The sequence below is a fragment of the Lethenteron reissneri genome, chromosome 2 (assembly GCF_015708825.2).
Source record: "Lethenteron reissneri isolate LAM-NWPU_2019-01 chromosome 2, ASM1570882v1, whole genome shotgun sequence".
Taxonomy (NCBI): Eukaryota; Metazoa; Chordata; class Hyperoartia; order Petromyzontiformes; family Petromyzontidae; genus Lethenteron; species Lethenteron reissneri.
The window spans coordinates 5,612,620-5,639,959 of record NC_083780.1 but is presented as its reverse complement, the minus strand read 5'-3'; the positions used below and the strand labels follow the sequence as shown (position 1 = coordinate 5,639,959).

Below are 27,340 nucleotides of genomic sequence, written 5' to 3'. Positions count from 1 at the left end.
GCATCCAAGGAGACATTCATCCTAGGGAGCGGGTATGCGTCGGCCACTGATACCTTATTGAGCTTGCGAAAATCGACGCAAACCGTAGACTTCCGTCCTTTTTTTTCACAAGCACAATGGGGGCCCGCCACGGGCTATTAGATTGGGGAAATAAAACATCTCCGTGACCGCTTCATGCATTTGATCTTTTTCCTTGGGGCTTAATCTCTCAGGGTTTTGACGAATGGGGGCGGCGTTCCCCGTATCAAAATGATGATGCAACAGGGATGTGCGACCGATGTAATACTTCCCCTTGCTAAAAAACGTGCCTCCGGGACACCAGCGGACACGTGGCGGGCCGAAGGCTTCCTCCTTGCGAGTCGCCTGCCGGCACGGGCGACAACATCTAACCGCACGGAACGGGAGTGCAGCCGTGTCAGAGTGAAGAGCGTGGAGCTGTCCAGCTGTCAAGGAATAAATAAATAATAAAGAAGACACAATTTACAGATCGTCGTCGCAGTGGTTTTATTACAATTCTAAGAGAAGTGAGCGTCGCCTGACTCATTGGGCATCAGACAACTCGGGGCTCTCGGAACAAAACGCATCCACCCATGAGTCATCGCGCCCCTCTCCCTGTTTCACAGCTACCGCGACCCGGCCCATAGCCACATCCCTACCCCCGCAACCGGCGGGTGAAGCGTGTGCTAGAACCGTGCCTGCCTGGATGACGGAAGTCTCTAGGCCTGCATTGAGACCTGAATAAAGGGTTCTTGGTCCCTCGCGACCAAAGTCTGCGCCCGCAGCAAGGTCAACCCTGGGGCCACCTTGTTCGAGGGGGCCAACAAGATTCCCTCTGCGGTTGCTGCTCGCGCAGTTGCAGGGGAACTAACATTTGGACCCCGGGGGGAATTTTAACAGTATTCGTTGCCAGGGCTTGGACTTTGGCATTAACGGTGAAAAGCTGTGCCCAGTAGATAGGGCACAGCGAGAGATCTAGAGACGAGTACAGGCCCTGTCATCCACATGTCACTAATACACACGTCCACTGAAACCTGACCGACAATGCCCAGGAATCCCCCATCTGCCGCGAAACACGGAACCGCAACGGGACGCAGCGAACATGAAGAGGGTGGAAGGATGTTAAAAATAATCTTCGAAATCATGGTGATGAACGCACCAGTGTCAATCAATATCTGTACCTCCATGCCTTGAACGGTGCCAATTATGGCCGATAAAGCTGCTGCGGCGACCACGTGGTAGACTAGTGCTGAGCACTGGCTGTTTCGCTGTGGCCACCCGTCGTTCCCCACAACCTGTTTAACACACTCCGTGACTCGACCGGACTGTTCGACCCGTAAAGTGGATGCAGCGCGCGAATGGGTAAAGTGGATGTAGATGTAGGGCTGTTACAGAGGGTCTGTTTGTGTAGGGCTGTTTACATAGGGGCTAACGGAAAACAGACACAGTGGGCGGGGTCTCCGTGAGCACACGGGGTGGTGCCCGCAACGACGTCCGTACTGGACGGCGTGAGGGGGGTTTCGATCCTCTAACGGGGTATAAAAAGGGTTGAGCCAGAGAGCTCGGGGCTCAGTCTTAGAGTAGTTAAGAGAAGAGAGAAGACCGGCCAGATAGGCCCTGGACTCCCCCTGGGACGCCGCCCTTGTAAGGGCAGTGCAGGCTGGAGCCAGTGGCGTGGTCCCGGAACCAGAGTCAGACCTCTGGGATTCCGGGTACCGTAGCCCGACTAACCAGTGTCGGGCCAGACAGCCTCCCCTAGCCCGTTAGCGGAGGACTCAGCTAGGAAGGCTAGCTAGGGGTGAATTCCCAGTTGTACGGGTGAGGGGGCCGATACATCCCTCTAGTACTGTAAGCCCTTTGTGTAAATAAATACGTGTGCCTTACCCCGTTGTCCACGCGCCTTCAACAACACTTCATCTGGCGTCAGAAGAACCAAGAACATGGACACGCGCCAAACAGCTCGAGCCAGGGAACAGCGGGCGGAGGACGCCGCCGAAATTGCCGAGCCCGAGATGGCTCTACTAGACGACGTGCAGCCGGGGCCGGATGCGGGCTTACCGGAGCATCACCATGAAGAGGAGCAGCGGGGAGACGACCTGAGGCTGGCTCATGAGAGGCTGGCGGAACTGCTCTACGCCGCTGCCGCTACGCTGAAGGACATCACACGGCTGGGGGCTGGTGGTCCACCGCGGGGCGAGGGGAACCGGCGTGTGGAGCGCCTTCCCGCCATTTTTGAAGATTTAAATTTTGAAATTCCCGCCATCGACGCAGCGACCGCTAGGGGCGTGGCCAACCTCAACCTGGGGTCCGACATCGGCCGCGCTCGGGCTGCTGCATCAACGACGGAGGAGGGCGCGTCATCAAAGCTGCGACAGGCGATGCCATCTGCCATTCGCGCCGAGACGCAGCCGAGTCGGGGAGGCAGCAGTCCACGGGACTCCACGGCAGCCGCTGCACTACACCAAAGGCTGCCCCCGCTTAAAGAATTCGTGGGCGCAGAGGGCGACTGGAGCGGCTTTCGAAGACGCTTCCTCGCCCACCAGGAGATGGCTAAATGGACGGACGAAGAAGCTCTCAGCGCCCTGCCGGCGCTCCTGGACGGCGACGCGCTGGCCGCCCTAACATCGGCACCAAAGGAAAAGCGCTCGACGTTACCGATGGCGCTGCAGCTGCTGGGAGGAGTCTACGGACCATCGGCGGAATGCAGACAGGAGTTCTACGACCGCAAGCGGGGAGAAAAGGAGTCGCCCCTAGCGTACCGAACGAGCCTCCTGGCGATGGCCAAGTCGGCCTTCCCCCGGATGGATGACGACGGCATCGACGCTATGGTGACGGAGAAGATACTCCTCCTGGCCGACGATCTTGACATTGCTGTCGTCGCACAGGAGGACGCGGAAATGACATCGCTCCAGGCGGCGCGGCTCCTCCACGCAAACCTCCTGTCGCTTCGACGCAAAGCCAGCAGAGCATCGGCGGGGCGTGCGGTGGCTGCAGCCACCCTTCCGACGGAGGAACTCTACGCCGTCGACCACCGGCGGCAACAGGCGACGAGTGCACGGCCGGGCCAGGACGGGTCGGGCCGTTCCGACCATTCGTCACCTCCGACGTCGCTCCCGCGGTGTTTTAACTGCGGCGTCCGGGGCCACGTCGCCTCGGGGTGCCGCTCTCCTCGTCAGCGCGGGACGACACCTCACCGGGACGACGGGCCTCATCCCAAGCTCCACCATCAGAAATCGGCGAGTCGCGGCACCCCACACGTTTGGCCCACACACACACCCGTCACGCACTCAAACACCGCGACGAGAGGGGGGCCGGTATCACGCACCATCGCACCATCACGCACCACTCCGGGTACCCATATCGAACCCGGCCAGTGGTCCGTGCTGGCCGATCGTGTGGTTGCCGCATCGTCGGGGTCGTCGGCCGTTGTAGGTTATATCGACGGGGTGGAAGTGCGCATCCTGGTCGATACGGGGGCATCGGCGACTATTATTTCGGAATTAATTTATAACATTCTCCCTGTCCGGAGTCGTCCTTTGATGCCAGTCAACATACCATTCTATGCGGCTAACGGGGGCTCACTTGGCATCATCGGACAAATTCGTGCCCAAATTTGTATCGGGGAAATAAAATTGTCTGGGCCGATTTTTGTTTCGTCCTCGCTGGCGGTTCCGTGCCTGCTGGGGACGGACTTCCTGGCCAAAATGCCGATTGTAATTTTGATCGACCAGGGGTGCATAGAGCTTCCATCGGGCAGACGCATGGCGTTTCTGCCATCACCAGTTGCGACTCGGACGGCGTTCGCGACGGTGCCGGCGTTCGTGGAGAGAACGGTACGCGTTCCTCCGGGAACGCAAATGTTGGTGCCCTTGAAGCTTCGGCGGCCCCTCGTTAAGGGTGCCGGGGCACAAGGGGTACTGTTGGGACCGTCTAGGGCCGGGGTTAGTGGACCTGATTTACTACCGGCCCAGACCATAGTGAGAGGGGATAGTGAACCCTTCATCGCGGTCCTAAACGTGGGCTCGCGGACGGTGGTGCTCCCACAGGGGACCGTGCTTGCTCACGCAACGCCGGTGCCGTGTGAGGAGCCCGCCGTCAATTCCGTCAACACTGTCCCTGCGTCGCGACCGCGTTCGGACAGCGATGAAGGGTGGCTCGAGGCGCTTTGTGCGGGATCGACGGACCTGTCCGATTCAGAGCGTCAACAACTTAAAACGCTATTACGAGAATTTTCCGACGTTTTTAGTCGAGATAAATATGATTTGGGTTGCACTCACTTGCTGCGTCACCATATTGACACGGGTGACAGCGCGCCAATTCGCCAAAATCCGTTTCGGTTGAGTCCCGCCGAAAAGGAACATGTCAAATCGGCTGTTGATGACATGTTAGCCGCGGACATCATTTCTCCTTCCACCAGCCCTTGGGGAGCGCCGATCGTCCTGGTTAAAAAGCAGGACGGTTCGTTGCGGTTTTGCGTTGACTTCCGGCGTCTTAATAAAATTTCGGTTGCCGACGCATACCCGCTCCCTCGGATGGATGAATCGCTTGACGCTTTGGCGGGAGCGCGATTCTTTTCCACACTCGATTTACTTTCGGGATTCTGGCAGCTTCCTCTGGATGATGAGTCTAAGCCTAAAACTGCTTTTCGTACACCGCACGGCTTGTTTCAATTCAACAGGTTGCCGATGGGCTTGCACTCAGCGCCGGCAACTTTCCAGCGTTTAATGGAATTGGTTTTGGCTGGACTGCAATGGGAGTCGTGCCTCATTTATTTAGATGACGTTATCGTCTTTAGTAAAACTTTTGATGAGCATCTCCAGAGGTTGCGGGCAGTTTTCCTAAAGATGCGGGCTGCTAATTTGAAATTTAAGCCCCAAAAATGCCATTTGTTGCGTGATTCGGTGCGTTATTTGGGGCACATCGTGGGACGCTCAGGTATTGCTACCGATCCCGCCAAAACGCAGTGTGTCAGCTCCTGGCCGACTCCCACCACAGTGGGAGAAGTCAGGAGTTTTATTGGGTTCGCGTCGTATTATCGACGGTTTGTTGCTGATTTTGCAACGATCGCTAAACCCCTGCACGCTCTAACATCTAAAGGGGTTCGTTTCCACTGGGGTCAAGAGGAGGAGGCTGCGTTTCGCTCCCTTCGGGACGCCCTGGTGAAAGCCCCTCCCTTGATCTACCCTGATTTTTCGAAACCCTTTTTGCTCGACACCGATGCGAGCAACACGGGTATTGGGGGTGTGCTTTCCCAGGTGGTTGATGGCGTTGAACGGGTGGTCGCATACGGTAGTCGGGTGTTGTCTCCTGCGGAGCAGAGATATTGTGTTACCCGTAGAGAACTGTTGGCAATTGTTTTTTTCATCCAACAGTACCGCCCATATCTGTACGGTCGGCATTTCACCGTCCGCACAGATCATGCGGCACTACAGTATGCCCTGCGGGTTCAACAACCATCGGGACAGTTGTCTCGATGGTTGGAGGTTCTCCAGGATTTTGATTTTGAGACCACTTACCGTAAGGGCGTTCGCCATACCAACGCGGACGCTCTGTCACGCATGCCAACCGCCTCGGAATGTGCATGCCTCCTGGGGTCGGGACGTTGCAGACCTTCAGGGGACGCATCGGTCCCGATCCTGGCAGCCACCGACGACGACGAGCCACTGGCTGATAACTCAATCGAACAACAGGGAAGGGATTCCCTGTTGGGGTTGCCCGTCACTGAGTGGGGGCGCCTCCAAATGGAGGACACCTCCCTCCTCGGGTGGCGTCGTCGCGTCGGGGGTGCTGGCCGGGTGAAAGGTGATTCGGGTGCATGGGAAATGGTACAGGGTCTGCTCATGCATTGGGACGCAAAATCACAGCGACATCGGCTGGTCGTCCCTTCGGAGTTGCGAGGCAAAGTGGTGTGGGCCGCGCATGAGCGCCTGTTACATCTGGGGACTCTAAAGACCCTTGCACTGATACAGTTGGATTTTTTTTGGCCTGGTATGACAAAGGATGTGGGGGATCTTTTGAGTTCATGCCCGCGGTGTGCGCAGCGGAAACCGCCGGCGCGGGAGTCTAACCCGCCTTTGCAATCAATCAAGGTGTCCAGAATAAATGAGCTGGTCGCACTGGACATCTTGGGCCCATTTCCCGCCACCCCCAGGGGCAATAAGTATTTGCTGACAGGAGTCGAGTATTTTACACGCTGGCCCATGGCCTGGCCCCTTGCCAACCAGTCGGCAGCAGCCATCGTGGACGCCTTTGTTCAGGGATACGTCCTGGACAAAGGTGCCCCGGAACGGCTGCTGACCGACCAGGGTAAAAATTTTTCCAGCAAATTACTTAAACAAGTTTGTGACCTCTTAGGCACAAAGAAAATTCGGACCTCCCCGTATCACCCACAGACTGACGGAATGGTCGAGCGCTTGCATCGCACCATTTCGTCAATGATGGCACAGCAGGTCTCAGATTCCCAGACTGATTGGGACCTGCATATTCAGGGGGTCTTGGCGGCATATCGGATGGCACCCCATGCAGCTACGGGGTTTTCCCCCTTTTACCTTATGTACGGTCGCGAACCCGACCCGCCTGTTCGCGCCCAGCTGCAGATCCCCGACCAGCAAGGAAAAACTAAATTGGCTGACCACGTCAAGTTTAATTTGGCTAAATTAACAGAGGCGCGGGATGCTGCGAGGTTAAACTCGGACCTCCGTCAAAAGGCGAACGAGCGCCTCAAGTTGGGTCGGGCGCATGTCATACAATGGAAACCGGGGGACAGGGCATGGCTGCACTGTCCCCAAGTACCCCTGGCTACCTCCCCAAAGCTGGCGCGGCCGTGGCGGGGGCCTGTGGAAGTGGTCGAGGTCCTGCGACCACAGTGCGTGCGCATTCGTTGGGGGAAGCGGCGATGGTTCGTGCACCCCTCTCGGTTGAAACCTTTCGTCGCGGCACACAAACCCACTTCACACATGCGTGGCCAGACGTGTGGGGGGTCGACCGACTCACTGGGTCCGTCTCCACCGCGCTCACCTAATGCCTTGCCGGCCGTGCCACCTCCAGGTGCATCGAGACTGACGGGCTCACGCCCGACCACCCCTTCTGGGGATACCAACAGTCACGAGGCATCAGAGGAGGCCCCGCTCCCGGACGGACGATCGCCACCTGACGGTCCGCCACCCGGGGTTTCCCCGTGTGAGGGGCCCGCCGCAAGGACACGCGCAAAAATGCGCAGACTGTTGTGAAACCGCAAGGACACGCGCAAAAATGCGCAGACTGTTGAGGAACCGCAAGATTTGTATATATGTTGTGTTCAGTGTGTGTTGTGTGGGGGGGGGGGTGTTCCCTGCCCATTGCATTCACGTACGTTGGGCTCACCTGCTGTTGTGTGCATTGTGGCTTCGCTACAAATTGTATATAGCTTGCTCTTACGGTATCCGTATTTATTCGGGGGGGGTGCGTCGGATTGTTCCCTTTCAGGGTTGAGGGTTTGTTGTTATCATTGTCGTTGTTGTTGTAGTTACTGTTGGTTCCTTCAAGTTAGCGTTAAAAACGTTTTTTTAAGGCACACGCGGGGATCCAGGGGTTAAATAACCTTTATTGAAAGTTGTTGCAGCCGGGACGGCTGCGAGCTGTACAGGGGGGGGTGATGTAGGGCTGTTACAGAGGGTCTGTTTGTGTAGGGCTGTTTACATAGGGGCTAACGGAAAACAGACACAGTGGGCGGGGTCTCCGTGAGCACACGGGGTGGTGCCCGCAACGACGTCCGTACTGGACGGCGTGAGGGGGGTTTCGATCCTCTAACGGGGTATAAAAAGGGTTGAGCCAGAGAGCTCGGGGCTCAGTCTTAGAGTAGTTAAGAGAAGAGAGAAGACCGGCCAGATAGGCCCTGGACTCCCCCTGGGACGCCGCCCTTGTAAGGGCAGTGCAGGCTGGAGCCAGTGGCGTGGTCCCGGAACCAGAGTCAGACCTCTGGGATTCCGGGTACCGTAGCCCGACTAACCAGTGTCGGGCCAGACAGCCTCCCCTAGCCCGTTAGCGGAGGACTCAGCTAGGAAGGCTAGCTAGGGGTGAATTCCCAGTTGTACGGGTGAGGGGGCCGATACATCCCTCTAGTACTGTAAGCCCTTTGTGTAAATAAATACGTGTGCCTTACCCCGTTGTCCACGCGCCTTCAACAACACTTCATAAGGACCGGGTGTGTGGTGCGTCTTGACTCATCTACGGGCCCTAAGGAGTGGAGGACAACCCAGAGGAGGATGATGATGCCTTGTGTGGTCCTTCCCATTCGGCGCGGCAGCCCTTGGAGATGTGGTCCAGTAGGCTGCATCTATAGCAGATGGTGGGGCCAATCGAAGGTCGGAAGAAGGTCCCCCTCCGAGGGTCTTGCAGCCGTCACAACTCGAACCGGCTAACATAACAGATAACTGTTGCAACGCTCTGAGGTTAACTATATGCATTACGGAAAACGATGTACATTATGGGTTAACTACAAAAGGTGGTGGCAACCACTCCTAACCACTTAACCACTTGAACAGGGTCAAACTGTTAAACACCCCGGCGGATACTAATGACTTGTGTTGATGCTAGTGACCTTTAAGTTCACAGTGGCCTCTATTCACAACTAGAGACCTCAATGCTATTGACTTAAAGCGACCTCTCACCACTCTCATGGATTTTTGTAAGAGAGCGAAATCCATTCACATGAAGTTATTAACCAGACCCACTTCCATTCACTTTCATGCAGACACGGGAGTTGACAAAACCTCCATTCGCTATCATAGACACGCCTTGTTTAAAACAACGTCGACTCGCTTCACATGAAACCTGACAGTTGAAGTGATTCAGGTTTCTTCGATCGGGACCTGCTCGTTATAATCAATGGAATTTACTTGCAAAGAGATCTGTGAGTTAAAGAGACCTCAAATCACTTTCATGGAGAGACGTGTCACGTAAATAAACTAAATGTAATGTCATAGATTACCGCGTTATGAATTACTACGTGATCCATTCACATTGATGCTTCTCACAGAGACCTCTTACATTCACCTCGAATCGCTTTCACAGAGATGTATCAACTCAAGCAAACTCCATTGCTATTCACAAAGATATGTTATCGAAAGAAAACACTTTCTTGTTATTTGAAGCGATATCTGTTTACAATCATTAACATGTTTCAGATAAAATTATCTACATTTAAATATCCATGGCAACGATGTCCGAAAAACAATGTTATGTTATCTTTTGTGTAAATATAAAAAAATGCATTTGTGATGATACGCAATGATTCACTATCGCAGTGGTAAGAGCAGGAGCCGCAGGGTCTCCTGTATGCACCAGTGCCGTCAGGCTGTCAAACACCCCGGGCTCTAGCTTCGTGATCTGATTGTCGTTCAAATACAGCACTCGCGTGGTAGTGGGGATTCCCGCAGGCACAGACGCGTGGCTTCTTCTACCACAGTTCACTTCTGTCCCTGAGCACGAACACTGCGAGGGACGGGTGACGGTTTAGAGGCGGGTCACAATGGCCTCTCCTTGCACACGAGCGGCGTCACGTGTGGTCCAACATTTACAGGAGTTGCCTCTTCCTGAAGATTTTCCTCATATATACGCCGCTAATACTGATCAATACCGATTCGTATTTTTATTGATGTTGTATTTGCGTCTATAATTCCCTTAATAATAAATATATTTAATTATTCATTAAAGTATTTACCAGGTCTCCCTTGAGCATACGGACATGAAGTTAAATTGGCTCTCACCTACTTCATATATATTTTTTCATGTCCATACGTGGAAATGTTATCATCAAGAACCATGATCAATCCATTGAAAGCCGGTCACGACCATGCGATGTATGAAGCCACTTTGCGCCTACCCACGAGCTGCTGTCGTTACTCCATCTACAATTCTACATTGTGAACGTTGTTTCGGGTGCGTTCTCTTCCTTGGTTTTATCGACCGTGATCAATGTGCATTGGCCATCGTGGATTATTCCAGCATCCCCTCTTGCGCAATGTCCTGGACAAGCCAACTTACTTTTATTATTGGTTTGATGTCATTTAAAGCAGTTTTAGTCTCTGATCCACATGTTCCTCTGCTTCTCATTGTAATTCCCAAAATGCAACTCGCATTGCTTCTGTGCACACTTCACAGTGGTGCTTCTGCACCATTTACGATAAGAAGTGGGTCACACGGATCAACATCTCTAGTTGTGGGCACATGGAAATGTTGCGTTTCATTGTGCAGTTCATTTTACAAAAGCACTCCAACCTGCTTTCATTTGAGCGTTTAACTTGCATTGCTTTCGTCTTATTATTGCTGTTGCTAAAACTTTAAATACGGAAACAACTATCGGGCAAATAACATCATTTAGGGTCTTAATTTATTGTGTTCACGCTTACGGTGACTTTCAGACCGCATTCAATTTTCTCCTCCCCCTTCCTCTTTTCCGAACTGCCAGATCGCTGTTCGTGGTACTGACGTTAGGAAAAAAACGCCACTTTTTATCAAAATTTCTTGCTGTGGATTTCACACCTGATGATGATTGCTTGTGTTGCAGTCGAAACGTCGTGATAATTTTTATTGTTTTATATATGTTTTTATTATTATTTCCCTTCTACGTGACTTTACCGAAAGAACCAAGAATATTAATAACACCTTGTTACAAATTAAAGTATACCATGAATAGCCTGAAGAATGTAATTTTAAACCGCATCATTGTAGGTTATTAGATTATTCATAATCAAGCTGTAGTTTCATATATGCATACATTGATTAAACTAAACACCAACGTACTGTACAATAGGTGTGATTATCATGTAGTGACGTCGATGATATCACTGTATGGTGCCGGGCCAGAAGGGCCGCGCCGTTCGATGTTCTGACATCGTGGACAACACCGTGTGGGTGGCTGTGTATAATACCAGCCCTAGCGGGGCTTAATGAGCACTGGGATAGTGCGGGCACCACACACAGCATGTGGTGGGGGCTCCCACGAGGGGGAGTGGGTGAGTGTCAGCCCAGGGGCAGGGTTTCCCTGGGACATGGTACTCTGGTTGATCCCACAGACACGTGGTCCGGAGTGTCCACACAGGGGGCCCCTGGTGGGGGGGGGGGGCTAGTGGGTGATCACGTGTCCGGGGAGAGCTCTGGAGAGGGATCGAGAGGGAACGAGAATGCTCGAGAAGGCGGGCGGGGCTGAGGGCGGAGCGGCCCCGACCGTTGGGGGATTAAGGTGGGTCCCTGAGAGGGACCGGGGTCTCTTCATTCTACAAGCTGGAAGCTCTGCGTCTCAAGCTGGAAGCTCTTCACCCTACGAGGAACCACGTGGTAGGAGACCCAAGTGAGGGTCCGACCCTTCGTAGCAGTAACTCCTCTGTATAGTGTGGTTAGCTGGGTGGTCACCACCCTAGGTTGTATCTGGTTAAGGGGCAGTTACCCCTTTCTGTTACGGTGTTGCAAATAAATGTGTTGCCTCTAAAAGGAACAACGTCTGCGAATCAGTTGGACTCACTACAATAAAAATAATGTTGGAGGGACGCAACTTGAAAACGCATCAAATATCATACTTTAGGGCTATTCTTAATATCAAATCGTGATCCAAATGATAACATGTACAGATGAGGTCTATCAATTTAAAGTGCGTTTGAAAATATTCGGACTCTTAATCTCAGCGTTCCATCTTTCCCACGATTATAAATGTCAATCCATGGATGCTGCTCACCATGAAGTATCAACAAGATATATGAAGTGACAAAGAAGATTGATTGACTTCATCCGATCATAACAATTTACTGTGCAAGAAACACGAATATTGGTTAAATACTTCTGTTTGTAAAAGAGCTCCCCCCACCCCCTCCATTGTATTCACTCCCCACCCCTGTACATTCCCTAGAGGGGTATTCGAGTTAAGGGAAGAGACACCAGGGATGTAGAGTTTATTGAAACACATGGCATAGACAGGTGGTTCAAAATACAAAACGTTGGTCACAATCATTGTACTTTGCATTGTATATATACTGGTGTCAATTCCCATGCGTGTCCTCTGTGCATACTTGAAGCGTTTGTTTCATTTAAATACTTTAGGCAAAAAGGCTTTCGACCGTGTGCACGAGGAGTTTATTCTCAACACCTATGGTTTACCAGAAAAGATAATAGACCTTGTTTTGCCATGGCAGTCAATCTTCATTGCATTATGAAAAACAACAGTGTGAATTGGTTCCATATTGTTAGACAAGGATATGCTGAAGCAATTAAAACATGTTGAGAGTGCAGTGACTTCATAGGCATAGTGCACGTACATCAGCATTTATGTTCAAGGCCATGACCTGCTTAGAGTGTAGGAGCAGAGGCATCTGTGTCTGTGATTCGCACCCCTGGGAACGCTCTTCAGTTGATTGACGTTCAGAGACAGATGAGTGAGCTGGGTCAGTTTGTCAAACACCCCAACAGGCAGAGCTGACAGCTGGTTCCACCCCAGATATAATTCTTGCAGATTCCCCAAGCGGTCAAACACCCCGGTGGGGTGGGCTTGTGCCCGGGAGTTGCTTTGGGCAGAGAGCTCAGGGGAGAGAAGACGAACGTGGATCTCATTCTAACGTCACTAGCAGTACAGGAGCAGTTCCACGATTATAACTTACATTTGAGGCACTTTAAAGATGTTACATTATTTACATCTAGTGGTGAATAGACACTGGCGAATGATGACGAAAGACAACGGCTGATTATCCAGGCCATATACACAGTTGACCGGTTTACTGTTAGATTAGAATTTCGTTTGGAGACTTCATAAGGTTTTGGAATACTCAAAGAGAATGGAGAAAGCTTGCAGATATATTGTAAGACGCTTACTGAAATAAACTATGGGCCAGGATTATTAGTCGAAACAATAAGGCAGACTTACTGGCAGAGACTATCAGGTAGGCTGACTGGTAGAAGCTATACGGCAGGGTTACTGGTAGAAACCGTAAGGCAGTCTTACTGATATAGGCTGTAAGGCAGGCTTATTGGTAACTGATTGTTGTTCACGTTTATGGTGACTTTCACACCGCAGTCTACTCACTGGCATTGACTGTGTATCTTGTGTTGTCCACGGGGAATGCATTATTTGCTCCGCTGCGGGCCTCCTGCCACCGCTTGACATGTTTCGTGGCTTTTAATACTATTAATATTCCCTCCCTTTGTTAATGCTACCCCCTCCCTCTGATGCTGCTAATCCTGCATAATGCATGGGTATAATATGACTTTGAAAACCCCCCCGCCCACCTCCTACGCATTTCCCATAAATATGCTAAATTGCTCTTGATATGCAAATTATTTTCTCAAGACGCTCTTCTTCCACCTCCAACCCAGCTTATATATATACGCTTCAAGCTTGGCAGTGTTTCATTCTTCACCTGAAGACGGCTACTTGCGTTGTGGCCGAAACGTCGTGAGAATTATTTTATTATGTTTAATTTTTATTATTGTATTACTTCCCTTCTACGTGACTTTACCGAAAGAACCAAGATGAACAATCTCTTACATCGAAACCAATCTGGGTTCCGAAAAAAAGACAGCACCACAGTCGCCTTGATAATAAGCTGTACTGTGCCAGTCTTTTTCTTGACTTGTCCAAAGCCTTTGATACTGTCGACCACAACACCATGCTTAGTACATTCAGTTGCCTCCGTTTCTCCAAACACGCAGTGGAATGGTTAAAAAATGACCTCTCTTCTCGCACTCAAACTATATTCATAGATGGTTGGAGGTCAAACAGTGTTAAGATAACAAAATGGGTTCTACAGGGTTCCATCAACGCGCCCTTCTTGTTCTCTCTTTATGTCAATGACTTGGGCACTGACCGGGATCATTCCAGGGTAAATCTGTTTGCAGATGACACGAAACTGATTACTGCTGGCCGCTCTCCGGATGACGTGATTGCTAAGTTCCAGGGTGATTTCAACAAACTACAACATCAGCTAGTTGATTCTAGATTTGAAGCTTTCGTGACTGCAAGGATTCATATTCTTAGGTTTTTTCGGTAAAGTCACGTAGGTAAAACATCAAAATTAATGAAAATAAAATAAAACAAAAATCACGACGTTTCGGAGGCAACACAAGTCTCCGTCATCAGGTTGGACCGTCACAGCCGAATTAGCTGCATCAAGTGAGGCAATGATTCAAGATGTAATCCCTTATAAGCAAGTTGAAGGGGGGAGGAGAGGGGGGGGGGCTCATCAGAATGTGGTAGCCAATGAATGGAAACGTATCGGGAGGGAGGGGGGCGGGGCTCAAAGACAGCACGGAGTGCTCAACACATTAGGCAGAGAGGGGGAGGGGAGGCCTGATACACATGAAAGACAAAAGAACGAAAATGCCCCATGTTTATACCAATGCTGGCTGAACAATGAAGAGAGTACTGTTAAAAAATAACTGGGAATGTTAACACTCGGTAAAGTAAAGTAAAATAGTGCCTGTCAGATAAGATGGTCCAAAAAAGTGTAATTAAGTCTTTTTTGCGTGGTTGATAACATCTTTCCAATTATTACTAAGTTTGTACCCATCATCACGGTTGAAATTATGTAGAGAAACCTCCCGGCTACCATCAAAGGTTTGTACACGAAGCCATACAAATATACAAACACAGACATAATTTCAACCGTGATGATGGGTACACACTTAGTAATCATTGGAAAGATGTTATCAACCACGCAAAAAAGACTTAATTACACTTTTTTGGACCATCTTATCTGACAGGCACTATTTTACTTTACTTTACCGAGTGTTAACATTCCCAGTTATTTTTTAACAGTACTCTCTTCATTGTTCAGCCAGCATTGGTATAAACATGGGCATTTTCGTTCTTTTGTCTTTCATGTGTATCAGGCCTCCCCTCCCCCTCTCTGCCTAATGTGTTGAGCACTCCGTGCTGTCTTTGAGCCCCGCCCCCCTCCCTCCCGATACGTTTCCATTCATTGGCTACCACATTCTGATGAGCCCCCCCCTCTCCTCCCCCCTTCAACTTGCTTATAAGGGATTACATCTTGAATCATTGCCTCACTTGATGCAGCTAATTCGGCTGTGACGGTCCCACCTGATGACGGAGACTTGTGTTGCCTCCGAAACGTCGTGATTTTTGTTTTATTTTATTTTATTTTCATTAATTTTGATGTTTTACCTACGTGACTTTACCGAAAAAAACCTAAGAATATGAATATCAGCTAGTTGCTCTTAAACTAGTCCTGAATACCTCCAAACCCAAGGTGCTATGCTTCTCACCAGGACTAAAGTATGAAGTTATTTTCCCCCAATTACATTCCTTAAATAATTATCAAATAGAGCAAGTCAAGATCTGTAGCTATCTTGGGGTCATCCTTGATTCAAAACTGAATTTTCAAGATCACATTGATTATATTGGTAAAAAGACAAAATAAAAAATTGGTTTTCTGTATCGACACAAGCACTGCTTCCCCCTATGTTCCGTTTGGAATTGATAAAAGCTAGCATACTGCCTCTGCTTGATTACTGTGACATCGTATATAAATCATCCCCCAGTACTATACTCAAAAAGTTTCACTAAATTTATCACTCGGCCTTAAGATTTGCATTGAATTTCATATATAAGACCCACCACTGCGATCTCTACATTGGGTCCAACTTAACATCTCTTAATGATCGACGGCTTGTGCATCAGATCTTATTTAATCACGATGTACTTACAAAAAAATCAGCAGACTACCTGCTAGATGTCCTCACTGTTTCGAAAACAAATGTGACCAAAGGTCACAACCAGCTTCACATTCCTTATTGCCGTACAAATACTGGAGGAAGGGCCTTTGCTATTGATGCCCCAATGTCTGGAATGTTATCGCCAATAAACTTCAAATTGGATCACTACCTGTGAGATATTCACTCACAACTGCTCTTGAGGAGTTGTACACCCTAGCTGCCACTAGTATTCAGTGGCCTGAAATCAAATATATCGCTCCGGATGACCGCTGCAAAGTATGATCTTGAGTTTTGATTATAGTGTGCTGATCTTTAGAGGTGCAATGGAAAATGTTGATACTCTTACTGATACTCCTGCTGTTATGGAGTGACTCATGCTGCCAGGTATGGCTACAGGGTTTGGTGGTACATGTTGTTTATGTAGTTTATTGTGAAATTTCGGTCACAGTTCCTATGATCACTGTTACATTGCTTTTATGGCTTTATTTTGGTGATTTCGAAAAAAATTTGCTTTAGCCATGTTTGTTTGTTGTAGTACGGAGTTAAACTGATGGCTTAAATCTAATTTGTCTTGTGGTTGTTGTTGTTTGACTTGCATCCCACTGGGATTTTTGCACACAGCGTTGGTGTACGGTGCTTTTTCTGGAAGATTTTGCTGTTTTTTCCTGGATTTTTCTGTTTGCGCATAGTCACTTTAAGATGTTTTTTTGTTCATGTTTTTATTTTTTGTTTGTTGCAGTTGCATCCGGTTCAAGAGCCGAATGGCTTACATGGCGATACCAAATAAATTAAACTGAAACTGTGTTGTGTTGAGTTTGTTTTGTTACGTGTGCTTATGCACCACTGAGTGTAGCCTACACTGGCTCAATGAGGTCTGGACCCGAATCAGTTGACACCCATTGGTGCTGGCGCGTTCCATCAGCTCGTGAGTCTGAAGGAACTGTGGCTCTTCTAAATGGAATCATTACGATGAAACATTACGCGTTTGTTATAATACAATATAATGATCGTGAGTTTATACTCGATGTAATCAAAACAACTCACGTTCGTCAAGAACACTACATTGAGTATAGAAGTGTGCATGTAGGTATGTGTGTTTGTGTATGTATGTGTAGTGACATAGAACGGTCACTACTGTGTCGGCCCGTACGAGGGCTGGGGGCCCCAAGGGGGTGCCTGGGGGGTCACGTGGTGGAGGGATCCGGACCTTCCCAGAGGTGGGGGGAGTGAGGCGTGTCCTGGGAAGGGAGGCGTGGCCTGGAGAGAGCCAGCCACGCCTGGGCGGAGCCGGCCACGCCAAAGCAGATATAAGCGTGGTGTGAACGCAGAGCGAGGCTGTTGTACTGTACTCCGAAGTGAAGACATCATCGGTCGTCAAGTCCCGAGTCGTCGTCCTGGGCCAGGCAGGCCGTTGCCTGCCTGGTCCAGTCTGTGTCGCGTTCCAGAGTGTTAGTGAGTTGAGGAAGGTGGTCACCACCTCATGTACAGTGTTATATTACTTACCGTTTAATAAATAGTGTTGCCTCCAAGCTGCGTGTGTGTGCACCTAATTCGAACCCACTACATATGTATGTACGTTTAAATGTGCGTAATGTACACGTACTTAAGTGTGGACTACATTGATTACATGATTCGCTTGTTCCTGCATGCATGTGCATATGCCATCCACGTACACTGTGTCTGTAATGTGGATCGATGGACGAGGAGACACCCGACCAATGTCACCAGCTGACGACCGTTCCCAAGGGCGCCTTCGACAGCCTCACGAAGCTGCAATACATTTGGCTGCACAGTGACCCCTGGGACTGGCACTGATGCGTCGCAGGGACGCCGAGGCGCCAGCCCTGCACTCACTGCACTGCTGCTCTGTACAGCCACACGTGACTCACACACATACGCGAGATGGAGTTGTTATTATATGAAGTCGATCCATCGTCTAAAATGTATCAACTTTTTCTTTTGTAACAAAAAAATATATGAGCACACAATGAATCTCTTTCAAATTTGTCTTTCACTCAACCTTTCTAATTCAAGTTGTTTTTGCCTAATCCAGCGGCGACACGGCCTTCTTGGAGCGCTTTTATTCCAGCAACATTGATTCGTTGCAATCAACATTCTGTGTTTCAACAGCAGATTGAAGAACACACTAATGTTTTTTGTTATAATTACGTACGTTCATTATTAATAGCCATGAACCTCACTATGGATGATGATGATGAATATGACAAGGGTGTAGCTGTTTATGCTTATTGTAGATCATGGTATTAGTGATGATTGAATCCAAAGTCTGCTCCTGCGGAGTATATCTTAGCAGAGTGGATGTTTAAACCATTGGTCGCCGGCCTGGTTTTTTGTCGCAGCTGATGGAACGATGATGACGTTTTAATTTTTATCCTCCTGCTTCTGTGCACCTCGAGATACAAACGAGTTCACTACAGTCGATCGGTGCGTCGCGTTTAGTGGAGTAAAGTGAGGGTACACCCACCTCGTCCAAGACGTCCTTCAGAGGCGCTCTCTAGAGCTCCCTCCAGTGGAGGCCCTTCTGACATCAATGGCGTGAGCCAGGCAGGGCTGCACCTTAATCTGTTACTCCTCGATGGTGACCCGGGGCATTGAGCACGCTGAGCGCTTTGTCCGAGTTCGGCTCAAGCCACGTGTGAACAGCACACAATGGGAAGAGCGACCCAGTCTCCAGGCAATGCTCTTCAACTGGTTTAGGTCCAGACCTAAGTGAGTCAGTGTCGTCAACTTCCCTACGCCTGCGGGCAACTCCGTAAATTTGTTATCACCGAGGTAAAGCTCCCGTAGACTCACCAGCTAGGTCAGGCGCTGCATTCATTCGGTCTGATTGTGTTCCTGAAGTCAGCCTAAGTCGACTTGACGACGCCTCGTGTAACTTTACAAATTATTTGTGGATACCGCCTTTGCAAGCAGTGGTACGCAAGCACAGATAACAAAACAAACTCAACACACACACACACGCTGCCAAAACGGAAAATATATAATGGGTGACATTTCAAGCGATCGTCCTTCTTCACGTCTCGTATATGCACGTGGCTGCAACGTTTCATCGATGTATTTTCTCTTTAAGGCAGTGCGCTTGACGAATGTCTCGCGTTATTTGTAGATTTTCAGTTCATTTCCAGCCCTGTGTACAGTATTTCATTGACTAATTTTCTTTGTCTATTCAACTAAAGCGAGAAAAGTAGCCCACTCTTAGTTGTTCAATAATTAAAATTGGTGTGGGGTCGCACTCCCCCCACCAGCGTAAGGAAATATGGTCGCTTCATCGAGAAGTGGATAGACAAATTTACTTTGAATAATTAATTTGATATTGTTTTGAACAACACCAATCCGCTCATAAGCTTGATGTTGTGAAATAAATGTAAACAATGCTCTTTGGAGTCGTTTTTACATTCACTCTGCTAGAGTCTTCCGAAACAGCAGAGAGCGAGTGTCTGAGGTTGCTGCGCAGTGAGGAACTCGCGTCTCTCCCCACTGGGGTGTTTGATAAACTGACCCAGCTCGTTCATCTGGAACTGCAGTTCAACCAGCTGAAGACCGTTCCCAGGGGCGCGTTTAACAAACAGAGCCAGCGATGCCAGGCACGGATTCTGCTTTGTCGCTGGGAATAGGGATAGAGATGACGCACGGCACGAGTAGCGTTCAGTTGATAAAGCTACCGCGTTATTGAAATCCACGGTCATCGTCATTATCACCGTCGTTATGGTGTCCTCTAGTGATTCAGGATAGTCTGCAGTGTAACTGAACATTCGTGAAGATTAAATTAGTGAATGTTGAAAATAATTAGAGCTGGTATTGATCGTTTACAGAAACTAGCATGTGCTGTGCGGGTTTATGTTAGTGCGGCAACAAACACAAAAATAACAACCACACAACAACAAAGACAATGATCCCCATATAACCTTACCAGACTGTTGCGGCAAGTGCTGTTAGCGAGCACCTATGAAGGCCGGCACGGCACACGGGGGGGGGTGGGTGGCAAACACAAGCCCGGCCTCCTTTGTCTCCCTAGCGACGGTATTGACACATCATACCAGGTACTCATTTTAGGCTGAGTCGACCTAGGGGAGGCCCAGAACCGGTTCGAAGGGCAGCGCGCTAATCGCTACACTACTGATCGAGTAAAAATGTTCCAGAGGGAATGCGAGGCGAGCTCTGAACACCGTGAGGGTCGTTGTACTGCACCGCAAAGACAGCGGGCACGGCATGGAGCGAGGTGCCGAGATGTGAGGTGAACACGACGCCACGAACGCGAGCTAGGGACCCGTGTTGAACTCCACTGCCATGTGAAGAGTGACGCTCTCTTGTAGAGGCTGCTCTACAGCAAGAGGCGGATGGCTGCTGATCTGCGATCAACTCACAGCTCTCCCCGCTGGGGTGTTTCGATCAGTAGAATTAATTCCGGCAATCGCCTGTCCATGGGATTCCCCAGATTCTGTCTTCAGTCGGATGCTACTAGAATGGGATGTGTGGCCAAGTCCTGTTTGAGTAAACGTTTGAGTTGTTGGTGCTGTTTGGGTAGTTGTTGTTTTGCGTGGTTGCTCTTGTTCTGTTGTGCTGTTGTGTGGTTGTTTTGTCATGTAGTTGTTTTTTGCTGTGTTATGTTGTTTGGATGTTGTGGTGATTTTGTTGCGTTGTTCTTTTATTGTTGCTGCTGCACGAACCAAGCCCGCATAGCACGCGTGAGCTTCTATAAACGCTCAATGTCACTTCTAAATATTCACTCAAATCTCTCAATGTAATATTCACTGATGCACGAAGGCAGACGCTCACAGTGACACTGCAGGCTAACTCGGAGCACAAGAGGGCACCATGACAATGATTACGACGATGAATGTGAATGTCAATAACGCGGTAGCTTTACAAACTGAACGCCACTCGTACCGAGCATCGTTTCTAACCCGGTGCTAAGCGACAAAGCAGAGATCGTTCCTGGCAGTGCTGGTGTAATGCGAGCAAGGATTGAGGTGGGGCGGAGTTTGGGTCACGTGGGGAGTGGGTGGAGTTAGTGTCACATGGGTGAGAGGATTTAGTGAGAGAACCGGATGGGGAAGGGGGAGTTGAGACGGAGTGACACACGAGGAGGCCACGCTGGGCAAGAGGGAGAGAGTGGCGCGGTCGCCACGCGGTGGGAGACGTCGACACCGTCAGCCATCGGTGTCAGACGGAGAGAGCTAACGGGGCTGTGAGAGGCTAGCTGTGTACGGGGCAGCAGTGACGCTAGATAGTGGAGCAGCGGTGTGCTGCAAGGATTGCCTGACGGAGCAGCAGGGAGACTGCATATTGGAGCAGCAGGGAGACTGCATATTGGAGCAGCCGAGGCTGTGGAGAGGTCGTCGAGCGGGACGCGGGCCCTGAGCGAGACGCCGTGGTATCGAGATTCTACGAACCCAATAAAGGACAACGGAGATCGACATCTGAGAGAGAGTCCTTTATTACACTGGCATCGTTTGTAAAACGCGCTCCAGAGAACGCTCTTCAGGTGGTTGGTGGCCAGAGCCAGATGAGTGAGCTGGGTCAGTTTGTCAAACAGCCCCACGGTGAAAGACGCGAGTACTTCACTGCGCAGAAACCATTAACCATAGGCACTCACCCACTTAGTATCAAATTTATCAATACATAGATTACGTAATAAAACAGATCCACTGCAAAACATAGTCACGGCCATGCGATGTATTAATCCACCTCGCACCTGCACACGAGCTGCTGTCATTACTCCATCTCCATGGTGGACGTCCTTCGGGACACGTTATCTCCCTTGCCTGCTACTCCGCTATAGTTATCGACAATGGTCAATGTGCATTGGACATCATCCATTCGCATTCATGCCTCTCACACCCTGATTCGCTTTCACAGAGATGTATTAACTCAAGCAAACTTAATTCCTGTTCACAAAGATCTGTTATTCAAAGAAAACACTTCCCCGTTATTTGAAGTCATATCTGTTTACAATCATAAACAGCTGTCAGGTAAAATCAACGCCATTTAGATAGTCAGAATTATCCTTATCAAAGTCACAAATATTCACGTAAACTATGTCCAAAAAACAATGTAACGTCATCTTTTGTGTAACTATGAATGATGTTCATGTGCTTGTACTCGTGTCTCCACCAGTGCCGTCAGGTGGTCAAACACCCCGGGCTCGAGCTTCGTGATCTGATTGACTTGCAAAGACAGAGACTGCGCGTTGCTGGGGATTCCCGCAGGCACAGACGCGAGGCTTTTGCTATTGCAGTTCACAGCTGCCCCTGGGCACCAACACTGCGAGGGACGGGCGACGTTTAGAGGCGGCTCACAACGGCCTCCCCTTGCACGCGAGAGGAGTCACGTGTGGTCCAACATTTACACGAGTTAGTTGCCTCTTCCTGATGATTTCCCTCAAAATGTTTTACCCCAATTACATTTAAAAGTGCTTCGTTGAAACGTACTGTATATACGCCGCGAATACTGATCACTGTATTTGCGTTTATAGTTTACTTACTAGTTAATCTATTGCATCATTGATTAAAGTATTTACGAGTTCTCGCATGAATGTAGACATACATTTCAATAGGCTCTCACCTACTTCATATAACATATTCTTTTCATGTCAATACGTGTATATGTAATCATTACGAACCATGATCAATCCATTACAAGCTGTAGTCACGACCACGCGATGGATGAATTCACCTCGCGCCTGCACACGAGCTGCTGTCATTACTCCATCTCCATGGTGGACGTCCTTCCGGGCTCATTCCCTACATGGGCTGCCACTCCGCTATAGTTATCGACCGTGGTCAATGTGCACTGACCATCCTGGATTATTCCACAGCCCCCTCTTGCGCTATATCATGACCAAGCCAGCTTACTTTTATCATCAGTTTGATGTCGTTTACAAGAGTTTGGTCTCTGGTCCACGTGTTCCTCTGCCTCGCAATTTCATTCCGAGCATGCAACTCGCAGTGCTTCTCTGCGCACTTCTCAGTCATGCGTCTGCACCATCTGCTCTAGGAGTCGGTTCACGCGGATCAGCATGTCTAGTTGTAGGCACATTGGAATTTTACGTTTCATTGTGGACTTCAGCTTCACAAAAGCACTCCAACCTGCTCTCGTTTGTAATGTTTTATTTGCATTGTTTGATTCTCCTTATTGGTGTTGCTATAATCGAGCAAATAACACCTTGTTACAACTTAATTCATACAATGAATAGCCTCAAGAATGTCAATGTAAACCACATTATTGTAGGTTATTAGATTATTCATAATCAAGCAACATTTTCAAATATGCACACATATAGTAAACAAAACACCAACATACTGTACAAAAAGTGATGATCAAATAAAATAATTGTTGGAGGGACGCAACTTGAAAACGCAGCAGAATATCCTACTTATAGCGATCTGATAAAATGGTAACATGTACAAGTGAATACTTTCAATTTAAAGTGCGTTTGAAATATATTTTACCCTTTAATCTCAGCGTTACATTTTTCCTCGAGTACAAATGTCAATCCGTTGCTTCTGCTCGTCATGACGTATGTATCAGAAAAATAGAAATATGCAGTGATAAAGAAGACTGATTGACTTTACTCGAACATAAAAGTCACTGGACATGACAAACTTATATTGGTTAAACACACGACGCCGCTAATACACGACACATAGGGACCCGTGTTGAACTCCACCGCCGTGTGAAGAGCGACGCTCTCTTGTCGAGGCTGCTCTACAGCAAGAAGCGGAGGCTGCTGATCTGCTATTCGTGCTCAGTGATGATCTCGTGTCCTCTTCTGCTGGGGTGTTTCGATCAGTGGAAATAATTCCGGCATTCGCCTCTCTATGGGTGCCACATCGAGACAAGAGGCTGAGTCTTTAGTAGGATGCTGCTACAATGGGATTTGTGGCCAAGTCCTGTTTGAGTAAAGTTTTGCGTTGTTGGTGCTGTTTGGGTAGTTGTTTTTTGAGTAGTTGCTCTTGTTCTTCAGTGGTGATGTTGTTGCGTTGTTCTATTGTTGTTGCTGCACGAACTAAGCCCGCACAGCACGCGTGAGCTTCTATAAACGCTCAAAATCACCTATAATTGTGCACACAATTCACTCCATGCAATATTCACTGATGCACGAAGGCAAATGCTCACCTCACTGCTCAGTGACACTGCAGGCTAACTCGGAGCACAAGAGGACACCATGACGATGACTGTGAATGTCAATAACCCGGTAGCTTTACAAACTGAACGCCACTCGTACCGAGCGTCGTCTCTAACCCAGTGCGCAGCGACAAAGCAGAGACCGCTCCTGGCAGTGCTGGGTCCGTTTGTAAAACGCGCCCCTGGTAATGCTCTTCAGGTGGTTCGTGGCCAGAACCAGATGAGTGAGCTGGGTCAGTTTGTCAAACATCTTTGCGGGGAAAGACGCGAGTTCTTCACTGCGCAGAAACCATTAACCATAGGCACTCACCTACTTGGTATCAAATTTCTAAATACATAGATTTCGTAATAAAAAAAGATCCACTGCAAACCATTGTCACGACCATTCGATGTATTGAACCATCTCGCACCTGCACACGAGCTGCTGTCATTACTCCATCTCCATGGTGGATGTCCTTCGGGGTGCGTTATCTCCCTTGCCTGCTGCTCTGCTATTCGCATTGATGCCTCTCACACCCTGATTCGCTTTCACAGAGATGTATTAACTCAAGCAAACTCAATTCCTGTTCACAAAGATCTGTTATCCAAAGAAAACACTTCCCCGTTATTTGAATCGATATCTATTTACAATCATAAACATCTTTCAGGTAAAATTAACTCAATTTAGATTGTCAGAATTATCCTTTTTAAAAGCACACATATTCACGTAAACGATGTCCAAAAAACAATGTAACGTCATCTTTTGTGTAAATATGAAAGGTGTTAATGTGATTGTAGCAGGTGCCTTGATGTCTCGTGTCTCCAACAGTGCCGTCAGGCGGTCAAACACCGCGGGCTCGAGCTTCGTGATCTGATTGACGTGCAAATTCAGATTCTGCGTGGTGGTGGGGATTCCCGCAGGCACAGACGCGAGGCTTCTGCCCTGGCAGTTCACAGATGTCCCTGAGCACGAACACTGCGAGGGACGGGCGACCGTTAAGAGGCGGCTCACGATGGCCTCCCCTTGCACGCGAGCGGTGTCGCGTGTGGTCCAACATTTACACGAGTTGCCTCTTCTTGAAGATTTCCCTCAAAATGTTTAATCCCAATTACTTTTAAAAGTGCTTCGTTGAAACGTAATGTATAATACTGATCACTGTGTCTACAGTTCACTTACTCGTAAATCTATTGGATCATTTATTAAAGTATTCACGAGTTCTCCCATGAGCATAGAGATATACATTCCGATAGGCTCTCACCTACTTCATACTACGTATTTTTTTCATGTCAATACGTGTATATGCAATCATCAAGAACCATGACCTATCCATTCTACGTCGTATTCACGACCAGTTAGACGTTGAATATTTTCAAGTGAATTTTATGCTAAATTTCAGCTTTCCAACGCCTCCTTTTTAATACATGTTTTCTCCTACAACATCAAATTGCAGCGCCACATTACATACGCAGTAGAATGACTATAGTTTCAATTTAAAGTTATTTGAAGCATGTTTTATTTCCAAAATGGAAATACGGTTTTGTGGGGGGAGGGGGGGCAGAGTTTTGTGACGTCATATTTGAGGGGGGTCTTACTTTTTGTGACGCCGTGTGATGAGGGGGGGAAGGGGGGGTCAAAAATCGGCCCAATTTGCGTGACGTCATTTATGGATGACCCCTTACACGTGCGTTCATGTATACATTGTGTGTGTGTCAGGGGTCGGCAGCCTGCGGATCCTGAGCCGAATGCGGCTCTTTGGCTTCCCCCTTGCGGGAAGCCGTTTTTTTACTTAAATCTAAAACGTAATTTTACGTAATCATAATTGTCTAAATATGGCAATGGAATGCATCACTATGGAATGTCTGAGTGATAACAAAATGTACAACAAACTGTATTTTTAAAGAATCACTACGGGGGTGGGAGGGGGGTAACGAAATGGACGCAGTTGATTTCATCACCTATGTTGTTTATTTAAGTCATAATGTTTGTGTGTCTGTTTGTAATGTGGATCGATGGACGAGGAGACACCCGACCAATGTCACCAGCTGACGACCGTTACCAAGGGCGCCTTCGACAGCCTCACGAAGCTGCAATACATTTGGCTGCACAGTGACCCCTGGGACTGGCCCTGATGCGTCGCAGGGATGCCGAGGCGCCAGCCTTGCACTCACTGCACACATACGCGAGATGGAGTTATTATATGAAGTCGATCCATCGTCTGAAATGTATCAATTTTTTCTTTTGTAACAAAAAATATATGAGCACACAATGAATCTCTTTCAAATTTGTATTTCACTCAACCTATCTAATTCAAGTTGTTTTTGCCTAATCCAGCGGCGACACGGCCTTCTAGGAGCGCTTAATTCCAGCAACATTGATTCGTTGCAATCAACATTTTGCACCGGTTTCGACATTCTGTGTTTCAACAGCAGATTGAAGAACACACTAATGTTTTTTGTTACAATTACGTACGTTGATCATTATTAATAGCCATGAACCTTACTATGGATGATGATGATGAATATGACAAGGGTGTAGCTGTTTATGCTTATTGTAGATCATGGTATTAGTGATGATTGAATCCAAAGTCTGCTCCTGCGGAGTATATCTTAGCAGAGTGGATGTTTAAACCATTGGTCGCCGGCCTGGTCTCTTGTCGCAGCTGATGAAACGATGATGACGTTTTAATTTGTATCCTCCTGCTTCTGTGCACCCAGAGATACAAACGCGTTCACTACAGTCGATCGGTGCGTCGCGTTTAGTGGAGCAAAGTGAGGGTACTCCCACCTTGTCCAAGACGTCTGGCAAACGTGGAAGAATCGCCTAAATACCCTTCAGAGAAGCTCTCTGGAGCTCCCTCCAGTGGAGGCCCTTCCGACATCAATGGCGTGAGCCAGGCAGGGCTGCACCTTAATCTGTTACTCCTCGATGGTGACCCGGGGCATTGAGCACGCTGAGCGCTTTGTCCGAGTTCGGCTCAAGCCACGTGTGAACAGCACACAATGGGAAGAGCGACCCAGTCTCCAGGCAATGCTCTTCAACTGGTTTAGGTCCAGACCTAAGTGAGTCAGTGTCGTCAACTTCCCTACGCCTGCGGGCAACTCCGTAAATTTGTTATCACCGAGGTAAAGCTCCCGTAGACTCACCAGCTAGGTCAGGCGCTGCATTCATTCGGTCTGATTGTGTTGCTGTAGTCACAGCCCAAGTCGACTCGACGACGCCTCGTGTAACTTTACAAATTATTTGTGGATCCCGCCTTGGGAAGCAGTGGCCCACAAGCACAGATAACAAAACAAACTCAACACACACACACACGCTGCCCTAACGGGAAATATATAATGGGTGACATTTCAGGCGATGGCCCTTCTTCATGTCTCGTATATGCACGTGCCCGCTACGTTTCATATATTTATTTTCCCTCTAAGGCAGTGCTTTTGACGAATGCCTCGCGTTATATGTGGATTTTCACTTCATTTCCAGCCCTCTGTACAGTATTTCATTGAATAATTTTCTTAGTCTATT

General features: G+C 48.7%; 1 protein-coding gene across 1 annotated transcript in view; it reads left to right on the top strand.

Annotated features, from left to right (window-relative positions):
- LOC133341711 (slit homolog 3 protein-like) overlaps positions 1-27,340 on the top strand; it is a gene marked incomplete at its 5' end in the record, with an annotated part of 54,230 nt that overhangs the window by 14,351 nt on the left and 12,539 nt on the right. The window contains one exon of the mRNA XM_061550359.1: positions 19,173-19,256. Within this exon, the coding sequence (XP_061406343.1) occupies positions 19,173-19,256 (84 nt within the window). The remainder of the gene's footprint in view (positions 1-19,172; positions 19,257-27,340) is intronic.